At 40.3% G+C, this 14715-nt stretch overlaps 1 protein-coding gene across 2 annotated transcripts in view; it reads right to left on the reverse strand.

The window, feature by feature from the left end:
- LOC148877424 (anaphase-promoting complex subunit 2-like) overlaps positions 1-14715 on the reverse strand; it is a 28649-nt gene that overhangs the window by 5636 nt on the left and 8298 nt on the right. Inside the window, exons 5-6 of one of the 2 annotated variants that reach the window (XM_088940869.1) lie at positions 7313-7436; positions 7037-7108 (exon numbers count right to left, since the gene is read on the reverse strand). Coding sequence is in view for 1 of the 2 variants with exons in the window: in XM_088940877.1 (XP_088797003.1) it covers positions 7104-7108 (5 nt within the window). In the remaining variant the exon portion in view is untranslated. Of the gene's footprint in view, positions 1-7036; positions 7109-7312; positions 7437-14715 lie in introns of those variants that run through there. The other variant, XM_088940877.1, reaches the window with a different exon arrangement.

Below are 14715 nucleotides of genomic sequence, written 5' to 3' on the forward strand. Positions count from 1 at the left end.
CCACTACGGGCAGCCTCATAGCAATATCAACGCTGACAGATGATGGTTGACTCCACACATCCTCAACCCACACCACTCTCTGTCAGTCCTTCTGAAACTCCAGATTTAGCAGATATAGTTCCAAGTATTCCTCTTGAGCCTAAGCCTGTTATATTTTCTGATGATAATGTTTCTGTCCCTAACACCATTGTTGCAGCTGATTCCACTGACCTTGATCCTTCCCATTGCATTTCACACCATCTTTCCTACAGTGCCTTATCACCCTCCTACCGTGCTTTTCTTTCTTCCCTGGATTCTGTCTATACCCAAGAATGTTATTGAGTCTCTCTCCAAACCTGAGTGGAAAACAACCATGTAAGATGAGATGGATGCTTTGGTCAAAAACCAGACTTGGGAAATAGTTGATCCCCCCCAGACAAGAAGATAGTTGGATGTTGATGGGTATTCACAATGAAGTATAAGGCCGATGGCAAGATAGAGAGGTACAAGGCAAGGTTGGTAGCAAAAGGGTATACTCAGACCTATGGTGTTGATTATCTGGAAACCTTTGCACCAGTAGCTAAGATGAGTTCAGCTTGTATCCTTTTATCTCTAGCAGCCACCTATTCATGGCCCTTGTTCCAGCTTGATGTCAAGAATGCTTTCCTCAATGGTGACTTATAGGAGGAAGTATATATGGACATTCCAGCAAGCTTTTATGAAAATGTTGGTAAAGGAAATGTGTGCAAACTCAGAAAATCTCTGTATGGACTAAAACAATCACCTAGGGCTTGGTTTGATAGGTTCAGAGGGGCACTCATCCATTTTGGATACACATAGGCACAGTTTGATCACACCCTCTTTGTGAAGAGGAGAGATGCTTTGGTGTCAATTCTGATTGTGTATGTGGATGATATAGTGGTGACAAGAAATGATCTGGAGGAGATTGATGATCTCAAGAAAACATTGCAACAAGAATTTGAGATCAAAGATCTTGGTGAGCTCAAATACTTCTTAGGGATTGAAGTTGCAAGATCCAAGCATGGGATATTCATTTCACAGAAAAAAGTATGTACTTGACCTACTGTGAGAGACTGGGAAGCTGGGGACCAAACCAGTAGACACTCCTATTGATCCAAATCACAGAATTAATGGTGTGGGTGGTGAATTGGTAAAGGATGTGGAGAGATATCAAATAATGGTGGGCCGACTGCTGTATTTGTGTATGACATGACCAGATGTTTCTTATGCTGTTAGTGTTGTGAGCCAGTACATGCATGCACCTCGGGTTCAGCATTGAGAAGCTATTGAGAAAATACTTGCATATTTGAAAAAGCACCCTAGCAGAGGCATTCTTTTCTCAAATCATGAGAATCTGAAGCTAGAATCCTATACAGATGCAGACTGAGCTGGATGCTTAGATGACAGGAGGTCTACATTAGGAGTGTGTACCTTTGTAGGTGGAAACTTGATCTCCTGGAAGAGTAAGAAGCAAGCGGTTGTGGCAAGGTCAAGTGTAGAGGTTGAGTATAGATCCATGGCTCATGGTGTCTCAGAACTTCTTTCGGTTAGATCTCTTTTGAGTGAGATTGGGGTGAAAGCAGAGGAACCTATGATGTTATACTGTGACAATCAGGCTGCCATCAATATTGCCTACAATCCAATTCAGCATGATAGGACAAAATACATTGAAGTTGATAGACACTTTATAAGAGAACATGATCTACGCAAGTTGGGAATGTGTGACATTTACTCCCAACTTGAGAAGGAGTGTTGAAGATTAATTAGTTTTATGATGTTTTTTTGAGTAGATGTTTTATGTTAGTTGTTAGATAGGAGGTGGAGACCACAATAGTTATGTGAGTCCAAATTTTATTATGTTTTCGAGTGTTATATATGCTGTTTTATGTTTTGCCGCCCTATAAGGGCATAGTTGTCTTTGTACTGTTCTATTATTTTAGTATAAATAATAAGTGAAGGGGGTGGCTAGATTATTGCTCTCTTTTCTTTTCAACTTCTCTTCATCTCTTCTTCTCCTTCTCTCTTCCTTCTCTCTTCAAGAAACTACTTTCTTTCATATTTTTTAGTTCAGCAGATTCCTACTAGTTTCAACAATTCTGGAATGAACTCGGAGGCCACTGGTATCACCATCCGCCCCTTGTAGAGCAGCGTGTTCTTAGTCAAAGAGTAACCTGGATGGGATAAGGGATCTTGGTGTAGGCTGGCCCAGATCTATGATAGAACTGAACCTTCTTGGGCTTCCTATCGGATCTGATCCATAAGGGGAAAAGTGGGCCTGGAAATGCCCAAATGGGCAAGCTCTTGCATGCGTAAGGGAGCATCAACTGCCTTGTTACTTGGGCTTGGTTTGTACTCTATGACATAATTGTAGCCCATTAATTTAGCTAACCACTTCTGTTGTTCGGTAGTGTGGATATGCTATTCCAGCAAGTTCTTGAGGCTTTGTTGGTCGGTTCGTATGATGAACCGTTTGCCCAATAAATAAGCTCTCCATCTGAAGTGTAGAGACAATAGCTAGTAGCTTCTTTTCATAGACTGATTTAGCCTGAGCTCAGGGAGACAAGGCCTTACTAAAGAAGGCCAAGGACTGACCCTCTTGCATGGGGGCAGCACCCAATCCACGCCCGGAAGCATCACACTCAATAATGAACACCTTTGAGAAATCTGGTAAGACCAATGCCAGAGGAGAAGTGACTGCTTCAAGTTATCAAAAAGCTTATTGGACCTGTGAAGTCCACTCAAAGGAGTCCTTGTGAAGTAATTTGACAAGTGGGGCTGCTAATAGCCCATACCCCTTCATGAATCTGCGATAGTAGCTAGTACAGCCCAAAAACCCCTGCAGGCCTTTTTGTGTCTTGGGTGAGGGCCAATTTGTCATGCAAGCTATCTTGGAGGGGTCTGCCATTACCTTCCCATCAGTAATGATCATAGTTGTCAAGGCGATGCTAGGGTTTAATCAACACAAACATTACATTACTTCAAAACCTGAACCAATAAGTAAGAAAGAACATAAAATGTTGTCCAATCAACACATTTTCTTCTTCTTCTTCCACCTTTTCTTCTCTTCTTTTCCTATAACAGAAATAGGGGTTCAGCCCCTATATTTTTTAAGTTTTCTTTTCTTTCTTCTTTTTATTCTCATGAATATGTTGGAATATGTTAATTTTCTATACTTTAACATGAAGTTTATACTTTTCTTATGAAAATTATGGATATTTATCAAGGAAATATGATTATGGAACCTAGGAAACTACCCTAGGATACATGTTTTTACTTAAAAAAAAAAAAAATCCATCGCCTAGGCGCCCGCCTAGAAACCTAGGTGACTAGGTGCCCCCTATCGCCTAGGCTTGCCTTGGTGCCTTGAAAACTATGGTAATGGTGTGACCCAAAAAACCAATCCGGTTCTGTCCAAAGCTACACTTGGATGCCTTAACAAAGAAGTTGTGTTACCTCAGAAGGTCCAAGGCGGTGGATAAATGCTGAAGGTGAGTGGTCCAGTCTGAACTGTATATAGTATATCATCAAAGAAGACCAGAATAAACTTCTGAAGGTGGGGCCTAATCACTTCATTCATCACAGCCTGAAATGTCGATGGAGCATTTGTCAGCCCAAAGGGCATGACAAGGAACTCATAATGCCCATCATGGGTCTGAAAGACCGTTTTGGGAACATCATCGAGGTGGACTCTTATTTGGTGATACACTGACCTCAGATCTAGCTTGGAGAATACCCTCGCCCCCCTTAACTCATCTAGAAGTTCGTCAACGATTGGGATGGGGAAGCAATCCTTGATGGTAATGCTGTTTAATGCCTTATAGTCTACACAAAATCTCCATGCTCATCTTTCTTTTGGACCAAGAGGACAGGGGAGGAATAAGGGTTGTTGCTGGGCTCGATGGAGCATTTGTCAATGGGGTTGATTGGGGTTGGACCTAAATTCATCAATGTGGGTTGTTGAGGCCTCAGCTCGGCCTTGAATAAGGACTGCAAGCTCTCAGCCCAAGGAGGTTCTGTGTAATACCTTGCAAGTGGTGGTGTTCTCCTTGGATCACAAAGTCCATTGTCATGGCTTCCCAATCACATATCACGGGTCCCAACTGGTACAGCCACTGGACCCCCAAAACTACATCTGCACTTGAGAATTGAAGGGGGTAGAGATCTACCTTAAATGGGTGACCGTGTATCTTTAAGTTCAGGTTCGGGCACACACCCTCACAGTAGATTCTTTGTTCGTTGTTTGTTGGCCACACGAACAGCGAAGGGGGAGGTTTGGTGAATGACTAGTCCTAACTGGCGAGCTAATAGTTGTGTCACAAAATTTAGAGTGCTGCCACTATCAATGATCACCGATTTGGGTTGGCCCAGGAGCAGTCCATTTACCTGCATAGTCTGAGGGGTCTTTTGACCAATCAGGGCCTGTAGTGATATTTTAGGGGTCCCCATAACCATCAAGTCACTAGCGTCTTCCTTCTCTAATGGGTCTTGGGCCCATAGTGAATTCTCTTCATTGTCCGAATCATCAATCTTCAAGAGAAAGGCTCGTTGGGCCTTACACTTATGGCCTGAGCCAAATTTGTCATTGCAATTATAGCACAAGTCCTTTTCTCTACAGGCCTACATCTCGACCCAAGTTAGTCCCTTGAAGAGAAGAGTTGTTGGGCTTGGGCCCTGATTCTTGGTGTTGGAAGAACCGAGGTTTTTTGGTTTTGGGCCGGGGTTCTCAAAAATGGGTCTAGCCGATCAACTCAGTCGCCTGGCTTGGCTTAGCTTTTCCTCCTATAGCCTCGCAAGGCCAGTTGTTGCTAGGATGGTAGTGGGTTTCCAAGCCTTGACTTCTAATTTTATCTCCTCCTTCAAGCCTCCCATGAAGCTCCTGACCAGAGCCTTCTCAATCAAGCCGATAACTCAGGTTGCCATTTTCTCAAACTCAACTTGGTATTCTCTCATCGAGCTAGTTTGTTTGAGTTTTGCAAGGGTCTCATCGAAGTCTTCATATGCAGTAGGGCCAAATCGGGCACATAGTGCCTCGGTAAAATCCACCCACAAGCAGTGAGGGTGTGAGGAGTTATACCATTGGAACCAGGAGATGGCTTCCCCTTCTAGGTAGATCAAAGCCACAAAAACCCATTGATAGCCAGAGGTTGAATGCAGGTCAAAGTATTTTTATTCTCTAAATACCCAGGATAAGGGATCTTTACCTAAGAAACGGGGCAAATCCAGCTGAGCTGTTTTGATAGGAATTCTAGCCAAGTGCCTAGAGGCTTCACTACTCGATGCTTCGTTCTTGTTCCTGGAATTCCCAGATGTGTTGAGCTTCTCATACTGAGATACCACCAGCGCCTAAGACTCTTTGATCTCCTTGAGATCTCCTTCAAATCGGTGAAAGCTCGACTCCAATTGACCGACCCTGTCCTCCATCGAGGACGACCTGGTGGCGACATACCGGGCTCTGATACCAATTGTTAGGTTTTTGCCTAACATAGGTGTTCTTCATGGGAACACAACCTCCTACAAGAAGAAAAGGGAAGAAGTTGGGTAAAATATCTCTGTCCTCATTAGCAATGCCGATATTTCTATGCAAATGCTAATGATTACAATCATAACAACTTCTGATTCTCTAAGTAGGCTCAATGGCTTTGGCTGATGTGGAGGGATTTGCGCTTGGCATAGACACGATCATACAAGGGCCATGCATGTGGTTTTGTCTTCTGATACTCAACTATAGTGGCTTTGTCTCCTTCTGGTAGTAGAACACCATCCGGTTGGGCTTGGGCTTTTTCTTCTGTGTTTGAGGTCCTAACAAGGTTATTGACTGACTAGAGCTTAACATGTGGTTGTACTCAACCCAACTAAGCCTTGTCCTAACTATATGGGATTGACTACATGAATCCTATTCCACCATTCCTCTCTGTTTAGTGCCATGTTCATTATTAAGTTAACCTTAAACCACTTCTCAGTTTTCACTATTCAACCTACACCCCTTTTGGTCTGCCTTGAGCTCTTCTAGATTGCATGTGGTTGTCACTCAGCTAAAATAAATCAACAATGAACATTCCTAGATTTCACCAAGCTCAAGTTGGCATATCTAAAATCCAATTGACAAATGAGTCAGGTCCAGATTTTGCATTGCCACATCAAGGTGAGCTTCAACCTGATCCAAATCATTCCTGCACCAAACTCTTCAATGAATCAAATGCTATGGTTAAACATCTAGTTTCTTAGGATTGCTTATAGGAAACTTAAAAACAATTATCAGCTGGTTAAAGAGAGAAAATGGATGGACTTTGAGATCTGAAATACCAGATTAGGGAAGCAAGATACCTCTGCAACAGTATACAAGCAGAACTCCTAGACCCCTCAATCAGCCAACTATCTGGCAGATTTTCTGGTGCTGGGAGAATATCCATTAGGCTAAAACCAGATCTATGTATGATTGGGGGGCTCTCATGGAGTATGGGATAACACAGTACAATATGTATAAAACTCTCTGTCAATTATTGATAAAAAAACTATAGTCTAAATTGGTCATTGTGGAAATAAAAGTATAAAACTGTGAATACTTCAATACTCTAAAGTCGTTAAGCAGTTCTATGTTTTATATATGCTGCTCTATACAATGAATACAATAGTACTTTTACCTTTTGCTCAAAAAAAAGCAAGGAAAAAAAAAACACTTACCTGATCATCTTTCCATATTGGGAATCTAATTCCTAATCCTTATTACTTTAACTTTCAATTTAGTTTCTTTAGAGAAAAAGAAAACCAAAATTTTTAACTTCCTAAAAAAAGCAAGAAATAAACAGATGTGAATCTTGATTAATTAATGAACATATTCAGGTTATAGTAGATACAAAAACTCAGATGTTCATAAAATGGATTGAGGACCAGGACTGGCATAATGTCCAAACATAGAAAGCTAATACATATGTTAATAAGTACACCATTTTTCTTGCTTTCTTACTTTCCTTTTTGATCAATAAATATACCCTTTTATGAACCAAATATCGAATAGTAGCAGAAACCAAAGGATTACCCGAATCCACTCTTTGATGGACTCCAGAACAGAGCTCCTGTAATCATCACCAGCCAGACTATGAACTTTAGTCTGCCATGAAAACATGGGTGTTATTAATTGCAGACAATAAATTTAGACAAAAAGATGACATACTTTTAAAATAAGTGATTCAAAATTATCAGAACACATAATTATAAAATGTACTTTTGGCTCACTATTGAGAAGGAAAGAGGAAAATATCTAAAATCAACTAAGATGACCAAATGCCTATTGAATAGAGGCATGGGTACTCACCTTCAATAGTAGAAATATAGCAGAAGTATAGGCAGCTTCAGTCATTGAAGTAAATCCAAGACTTCTCAAATCACGAACAACCTTACCAATGTTTCTCACCAGTTTATTCTCTGAAAATTTTGTCCTGTGACAAATTTCATCAATATCCATTTCACCAGCTCTAGATGAGGATTTGCTTCTTTCATCCAAATTCATTTCATCCTTAACTTCAGTTTCAATATCATCTTCATATTCACCAGACATCATTATACTCAATTCTTCCAACCTTCCCTTGAAATATATGCAGAGTATATTTAGAACAACATAGCATAACAAACAGTAAGGGATACTTGGGTTTTTACACATGCAAAAGTCTCATACACTATCACCCCCAACAAATCACAATAGCCCAGGTTGCAGATAAAACAATTTTATTGGGGAATGTGTAAGACAAATAAATCAAAGGGCCTAGGTGGCTGGGGCCAGCCTAAGATTTTCGTAAGGGGTGTTTGGCAGTACGTGACTTGTAAACAATTCTTTTTTGCAAAATTATTAAAACTTGATTGCTATGGATCTAAATATATGAAAGCCACAGGCCTATGACAGCATTGGTAACTTGTAGCATCTTAAAGGATGGAAGTCTTTGAATTTTTAGCTCACAAAAAGTCCATTAACTTGTCATTCCAAAAAGAGAAGAGAATAAATTTTTCATTTTATTGGTAACAGAATTGATAAGATTAACCCATGAAAAATATACATGTAGGGAAAGAGTATCCCACACAAACATCAAAACTAACAATCACCCAGGAAATTAGCTCTCAAAAACATTTCGAAGATTTTTTTGTCAAAAGGGTAATTCCACCAGTGTGAGCCAATGTTTTAAATGCAGAGGCATGACATGAGGCATAGTTTAGAATGTAAGAGGCATAAGCCGGGGGGTTTGGGGGCAAAGCCCCCTAGCTTTCCTTTTCTTTTTTCTTTATTTTTTTCTCTTTCTTTCATTCATTCTTTCTTTTTTTTTGAAGATAAATAGAAAAGAAAATTTATCAAGGAAACAGAATAAAGAGGATACATCAGGGTGATAAGAAATTTCCCAACAAAGGAAAAACTAAGACATTCAACTTAACCCCTAAGACAATCAACCCTGGAAACACCACTGACATCCTGAAAACCCCCACTCTAATTACAGCTACAAGAAACCCAAATAAAATATCACAAGAACCTCCATCCACAGTACACATAGAAGCAAACATAAATAAACAAACCCACCCAACCCTCCCAGCCCCTACCTTAACACAATGTAAACATCCTGACCCAGAAACCCAAATCCATCATGAAGACATCAAACTTTACCCATTTCCTCAACACATCTGGTGCCTAAAACAGAACTCTCACTTCTTATCTGAAAGGCTTTCTTTATCTTCTTCCCTTTCTTCTTTGGCCGCGCCCAAAATACTCCCAACATTAATCTGGCAAATACTTTTGAAGTTTGCACTGTCTGATTAGTTTCGTCTTGTGAATTGTTGTGGATGCTTTTATTGGAAAGAAATACAGCCTCAAACAGCAGCAGTAATGGGCGATTAATTCAGTGTTTAATGGACAGCAGCAGTAATGAGTGATTAACTCAGTGTTCCTATCTTATCTCTTAGCCAAATTCAGTGTTCCTATCTTATCTCTTAGCTAGATTCAGTGTTATCTTATCTCTTAGCTAGATTCAGTGTTCCTATCTTATCTCTTAGCTAGATTCAATGTTCCTATCTTCTCTTAGCTAAATTCAGTGTTCCTATTAACTAGGCAGTAGCATTATTATTATTTAAAGATAAATGTTGTTAGGAAGTGTTCCTAAAGAAGGACTCTTATCTTCTTGTAATTTCCTATTTAAAGGAGCAGATGATATTCAATAAAATTATCGATATTTTCAGTCAAGAAAGAGCAGAGGAGAGTTGGTGATCTCTTTAACAAATCACCATTAAGGTGCTAAAGATAGGTTCCTCGAGAAAAGGGAGAAACAAGGGAAAACAAGAAGTTTTCCCCATTAACCGACCTGTGACGAGATCCTATTCACGGGCCTTTAACAATTTGGTATCAGAGTAGGGCATCATGGGTGGCTTTGAGCAGTTGAAGACTAGGGTTCAAGATCTGGAGCACAAACTTGTGGAAAACAACAAGGAGGTGCGCGAGATCAAGGACGACATCCGAGAATTGAGGCGCTTGATGGAGTTATATTTTTCCAGCAAGGAAAATAGTTCAGAAGGGGCTGCAACCACAGAAGGCCGCCGACCAGACATGGCAGAATCGTCCGACGAGCAGTAGATCGTGGCCCAGGGAACCGCAACCGTTCCCAAATACAACAGGCTGGAATTTCCTTCGTATAATGGAGCTGGAGATCCTTTGGGATGGCTGTACAGATGTGAGCAGTTATTCCGCAACCAACAGGCAGAGGACAGGGACAAGTTAGGCTTAGCCGCATTCCACATGATAGAGGAGGTGCAACTCTGGTTTTATAAATTGGAGCAGGAGGAACCTGGGCTCAGTTGGACCCAATTCAAATCCTACTGCCTTCTCAGATTTGAGCCCCCATTAACAAGTAATCCATTAGGCGAACTAATCAACCTCAAATAGACTGGAACTATGGCTGAGTATCAGTGTCAGTTTCAGACCTTTCTTGCAAGAGCATCTTCAATACAACCAGACCAACGGGTTGATATGTTCACCGCAGGGTTAGCGGAAACTTTGAGGGTGGATGTGGAGATGCAAAATCCCCCCAATCTGGTTACTGCTACGAAATTGGCTCGCGCTTTTGAACGCAACTTGCAACTCAACCGTGAAAGTATCAGTATAGGGCGGCCTCAAACAACATGGGCAGCCCCGAAACCACTCGAAATGGCTCCATCTTCAACAACCAGCCAAGAACAGAAACCACAGACGAGCAACAATTCCAGATCGACATCCAGTGTGGGAAGCAGCGTTGTTGCACCCCTATTAAAAGCTTGTCCAGGGCTGAGATGGCAGAACGCAGGGCGAGGGGACAGTGTTTTAATTGTGATGAACTTTACTCAGCAGGGCACAAGTGCAAGAGACTTTTTTGCCTCCTGGTGGAACAAGAGGAAGATGAGGATGAACCCTCTTCATTGGAACCCGATCTAGGAGGGCAAAATCATTCCCAAACCTCAGTCTATTGTTCGTTCCAGAATTAATCGAGGTGTTGTTGAGGTTCTGGTGGAATGGGACAGCTTACCATTGGCTGAAGCTACCTGGATTCCTTTGACTGTGTTTCAGGACACCTATCCTGAATTCGAGCTTGTGGACAAGCTCTTAGTCTAGGAGGGGAGTAATGTTGTGGATGCTTTTATTGGATAGAAATACAGCCGCAAACAGCAGCAATAATGGACAACAACAGTAATGGGCAATTAATTCAGTGTTTAATGGACAACAACAGTAATGGGCGATTAACTCAGTGTTCCTATCTTATCTCTTAGCCAAATTCAGTGTTATCTTATCTCTTAGCTAGATTCAGTGTTCCTATCTTATCTCTTAGCTAGATTCAGTGTTCCTATCTTATCTCTTAGCTAAATTCAGTGTTCCTAATAATTAGGTAGTAGCATTATTATTATTTAAAGATAAATGTTGTTAGGAAGTGTTCCTAAAGGACTCTTATCTTCTTGTAATTTCCTATTTAAAGGAGCATATGATATTCAATAAAATTATCGATATTTTCAATCAAGAAAGAGCATATGGAAGTTGGTGATCTCTTTAACAAATCACCATTAAGGCGCTAAAGATAAGTTCCTCAAGAAAAGGGAGAAACAAGGGAAAACAAGAAGTTTTCCCCGTTAATTGACCTGTGACGAGATCCTACTCGTGGGCCTTTAACATGAATCTTCTTACTACATTAGGTAATTTTCTCCATCGTCGAAGAAGCATCCCTGTTAGCATTGATCCTTTCTAATTCAAATATTGCATTCCATAGTTGTCAAGGCGGGCGCCTAGGCGACAAGGCTACCTTGGAGGCTTGCCTTGCCCAATTGCCAAGTAGTTTTGTATATTGTCTTATAAAGTACTTCTATATTATTATTATTATTTTTTGAGATTATAATTATAAAATAGACATTATTAAACAAAAATATTCTTTTTTTCTGTTTACAAACTAAATTATTTTTATTATTTTCTTATTTGTTAGGGTTTAATTAACACAAACATTCTAATTGCTGTATGGAACCCTCAAAAACTTCAAAATCTGAACCAATAAGTAAGGGAAGAACTTATAATTCTTTTCCTATAACAAAAATAAGGATTCAGCCCCAATATTTTTTGAATTTTCTTTTCTTTATTCTTTTTCTTTTCATAAATATGTTGGTTTTCTAGACTTTAACATGAAGTTTATAATTTTCTTATGAAAATTATGGATAGTTATCAAGGAAAAATGATTATGGAACCTAGGGAACTACCCTAGGATATGTGTTTTTTACTTAAAAAAATTCATCGCCTAGGCAACTATGCAACAAGGCACCCCCCTGTTGCCTAGCCTCACCTTGGCGCCTTGAAAACTATGTCGCATTCCTTTTGAAAAATTGAGAAGCACCCAAATCTTCTCTCTTAGAATTCCCCTCCCCTAAGTCTTCATCGTCAACCTTCGACCTCACATTCACCTCAGCCTTCTAAGAACCAGAACCAACCACCTTAGTGCTTGAGATGAATATCTCCTTCTTCTTCTTCTCCTTCAACAGCTCTCTAGAATTTTCTTCCACGGTTCCACCTCCCTGAAAGCTTCCTTTGCGAAAACCTCCCTCCCAGGAAAAATAAGCCCAAGGTTTTACTAACCTCCACTTCTTTGTTTGACACCATTTCCATATCCACTACCCTTTCAATTTCATGAGCCTCATCAATAATTACAACTTCTCCTCTGAAGCTGAGGTTGCAACATCCTCATTACCATAATCCTTATCATCTTGCAAAGGTCTAGTTCTATATTTTTGTTTCCTTTTGTAAACTCTTGACAAGGACTTTCCTCCCTTTTCACCCTTCTCAACATTCTTCTCTACTCTTTCATTAACGTTCTTGAGTTTAGTGTTCTCCAACTCCGGCCCTACTTGAATGTTGTCCTCCCCCCCCATCCCCCCCCCCTCTTCTAAGTATCTCCTTCCCTGGATTGTTCTGCTTTCCTTCCCCTTCTCTTTCTTCTACTATCTTTTCCATCTTTTTAAGATCATTTTCTCTTGCCCCATCATCTTCTTTTGTATATCGTATGCTAACTCTAAACTCTACTCTCTCGTATTTCCTCCTGAGCGCAATCTACTGCATTCCCTTGTTGATGTTTTTGCTTACACAACTAAAACAAGTGACTGTTCCTACATCCCCTTCCTTTACTTTTGATCTCTCCTCCTTTTTTGCATTAATGAATCTTGTAATACACCACACAAACCCATCTTTATCCAATTGAGAAAACTCAATGACCTTGGAAAAAGCCCTCCCTTCTCTGAATTCTCCCGCTGAAGCTCATCTTTTTCCAAGATCAACACATCTGAGGAAGACAAAGGATGAGTAGCTAATGAGTTAGATAAGGCTAATAGTCTCTCGATGGAATCCTTTAAGAGAAGACTTGTCGGGATTATCTGGTGAGTTGCTAAAGACCCTTTGAATCCTACCTGGTTTGGATTATCCACCCTTGTTCATCGACCTGCATTCTTTACTTGTTTTATTGCATAGCCTAATCGGGTTTGACATGGTACCCGATTTTAATAACTTAGCAACCCTTTGTTTCTTGAGATTACTCCTCCCTTGTTCAAAACCGTTTAAAAATTCTTTCCGTTCAAAGGAATAATCATTATTCCTCTTTCCCTCCATCCGTTCTTTTTCTATGATTGGCTCATCTGTTGATTTCTCTTCACACATCATTCTTCCTTCCATTCCTTTGCTACTACATGGCCTCCGACCTGCCACATCATCTTCATCTTCAACCTCTCGACCTTCCCTTAGAGTGATGCTTCATGTTCCATTGCAATCTAAACCTTCGTCCAAACTTGATTTGAGAAGACATCAAGAGATCGAGGAACCTCCTCTAGCTTAACTTCGACGATTTCAACCATTGCAAATCTAAGGCTCAAGAAATCACAAGAGATGAAGACACCTCCAATCACCATCGCTACCTTCTCTAGAGATGACTTTTTCCAAAATGGGAGTCTAAACAGTCTAATAGCAAAGTCCCCGTTATGAAACTCCTTACTGTTATAGGAGATTGTCCAGCTTTGTACAAGTACAACACCCAACTCAGTTTCAAAGCTGTTGAAGTCCACTACTTTTTCTTCGACAATCAAGAGGGCTTGCCTTCCATCAAAGGGGAAGACCGTAACCCCTGATACCACTTGAAGTTTCTTCTTCAATGCATTCAAGATGATTCCCCAATCAGTTTCCTTCCAGAATCAGCTTTTGTACTCTATTAGCACTACCTAAGATCACCCCGTGTTCTTTCTCTTCTTATGCTCCTTCCATTGCAATTTCTTTGCTAGTTCCTGGTTTAAAGGATTTAATGGTTGGCATTATTTGATTAAATCTAGGATCTTTATAGTCCGATCCGCATAGGTTGGATGCATCCATTTCCTTCTTTACCAAGAACGAATGCAACATCTCCCTCATCAGTTTCCATCCACTACCCTTCTTTCCTTTTGGAGAACACACCAATTGTTTCTTGTTATACCCAAAAAACTCTAAGATTGCCACAGACCATCCCTTTTGATTTTATCTTAACTCAGCCTCATATTTCCTTCTTTGTAATTCCAATGAACTTTTCCAGCCCACCTTCTTTACCAAAAACAGAGCTCCATCAATGAAACCATTCAACCATTATGTTGCTTCACCAATTAAAAATTTGTAGATTTTCCTTCTTTTCCAACTTTCAAGTAGATTTTCCCTCTGCTTCTTCCTTCTTCCAACAGCAATTTTTTTGCTCCAATTTTTTATTTTTTGATCAATAACAACATTTCATTACTTAATCACAAAAGTAATTACAGTGAGGAAGATAAACTTTCTTATCTTCCAACTGGAGCTTAAACTCCCAAGAACAAAAAGGAAAAATTTACACTTGTGCCCAAAACATTGATTCCCTCTCGACTCCTTGCCTAGCTAGCCCATTAGCAAAAGAGTTAGTTGATCTTTTCACCCAGCTGATCCTAACTTCCATCTCTTGAACCAGCCACTTAAATTTCCTCCTCTCATTATTACTATACATCCATAATCTGCTATTTTCTTTATTCAGCCACCCTACCACCACCTCCGAGTCCCCTTCAATGATGAGTTTTCTTATATTCATCTCCTTAGCTCTTTGAACTCCTTCCAAAACAGCAAAGATCTCAGCCGTAAGAGAGTCACCCACTCCAATTGAGCTGGAAAACATGGTTGAAACAAACCCATTCTCATCCCTAAACACA

The sequence above is a fragment of the Nelumbo lutea genome, chromosome 1 (assembly GCF_056320005.1).
Source record: "Nelumbo lutea isolate HS-2025 chromosome 1, American lotus-T2T, whole genome shotgun sequence".
Taxonomy (NCBI): Eukaryota; Viridiplantae; Streptophyta; class Magnoliopsida; order Proteales; family Nelumbonaceae; genus Nelumbo; species Nelumbo lutea.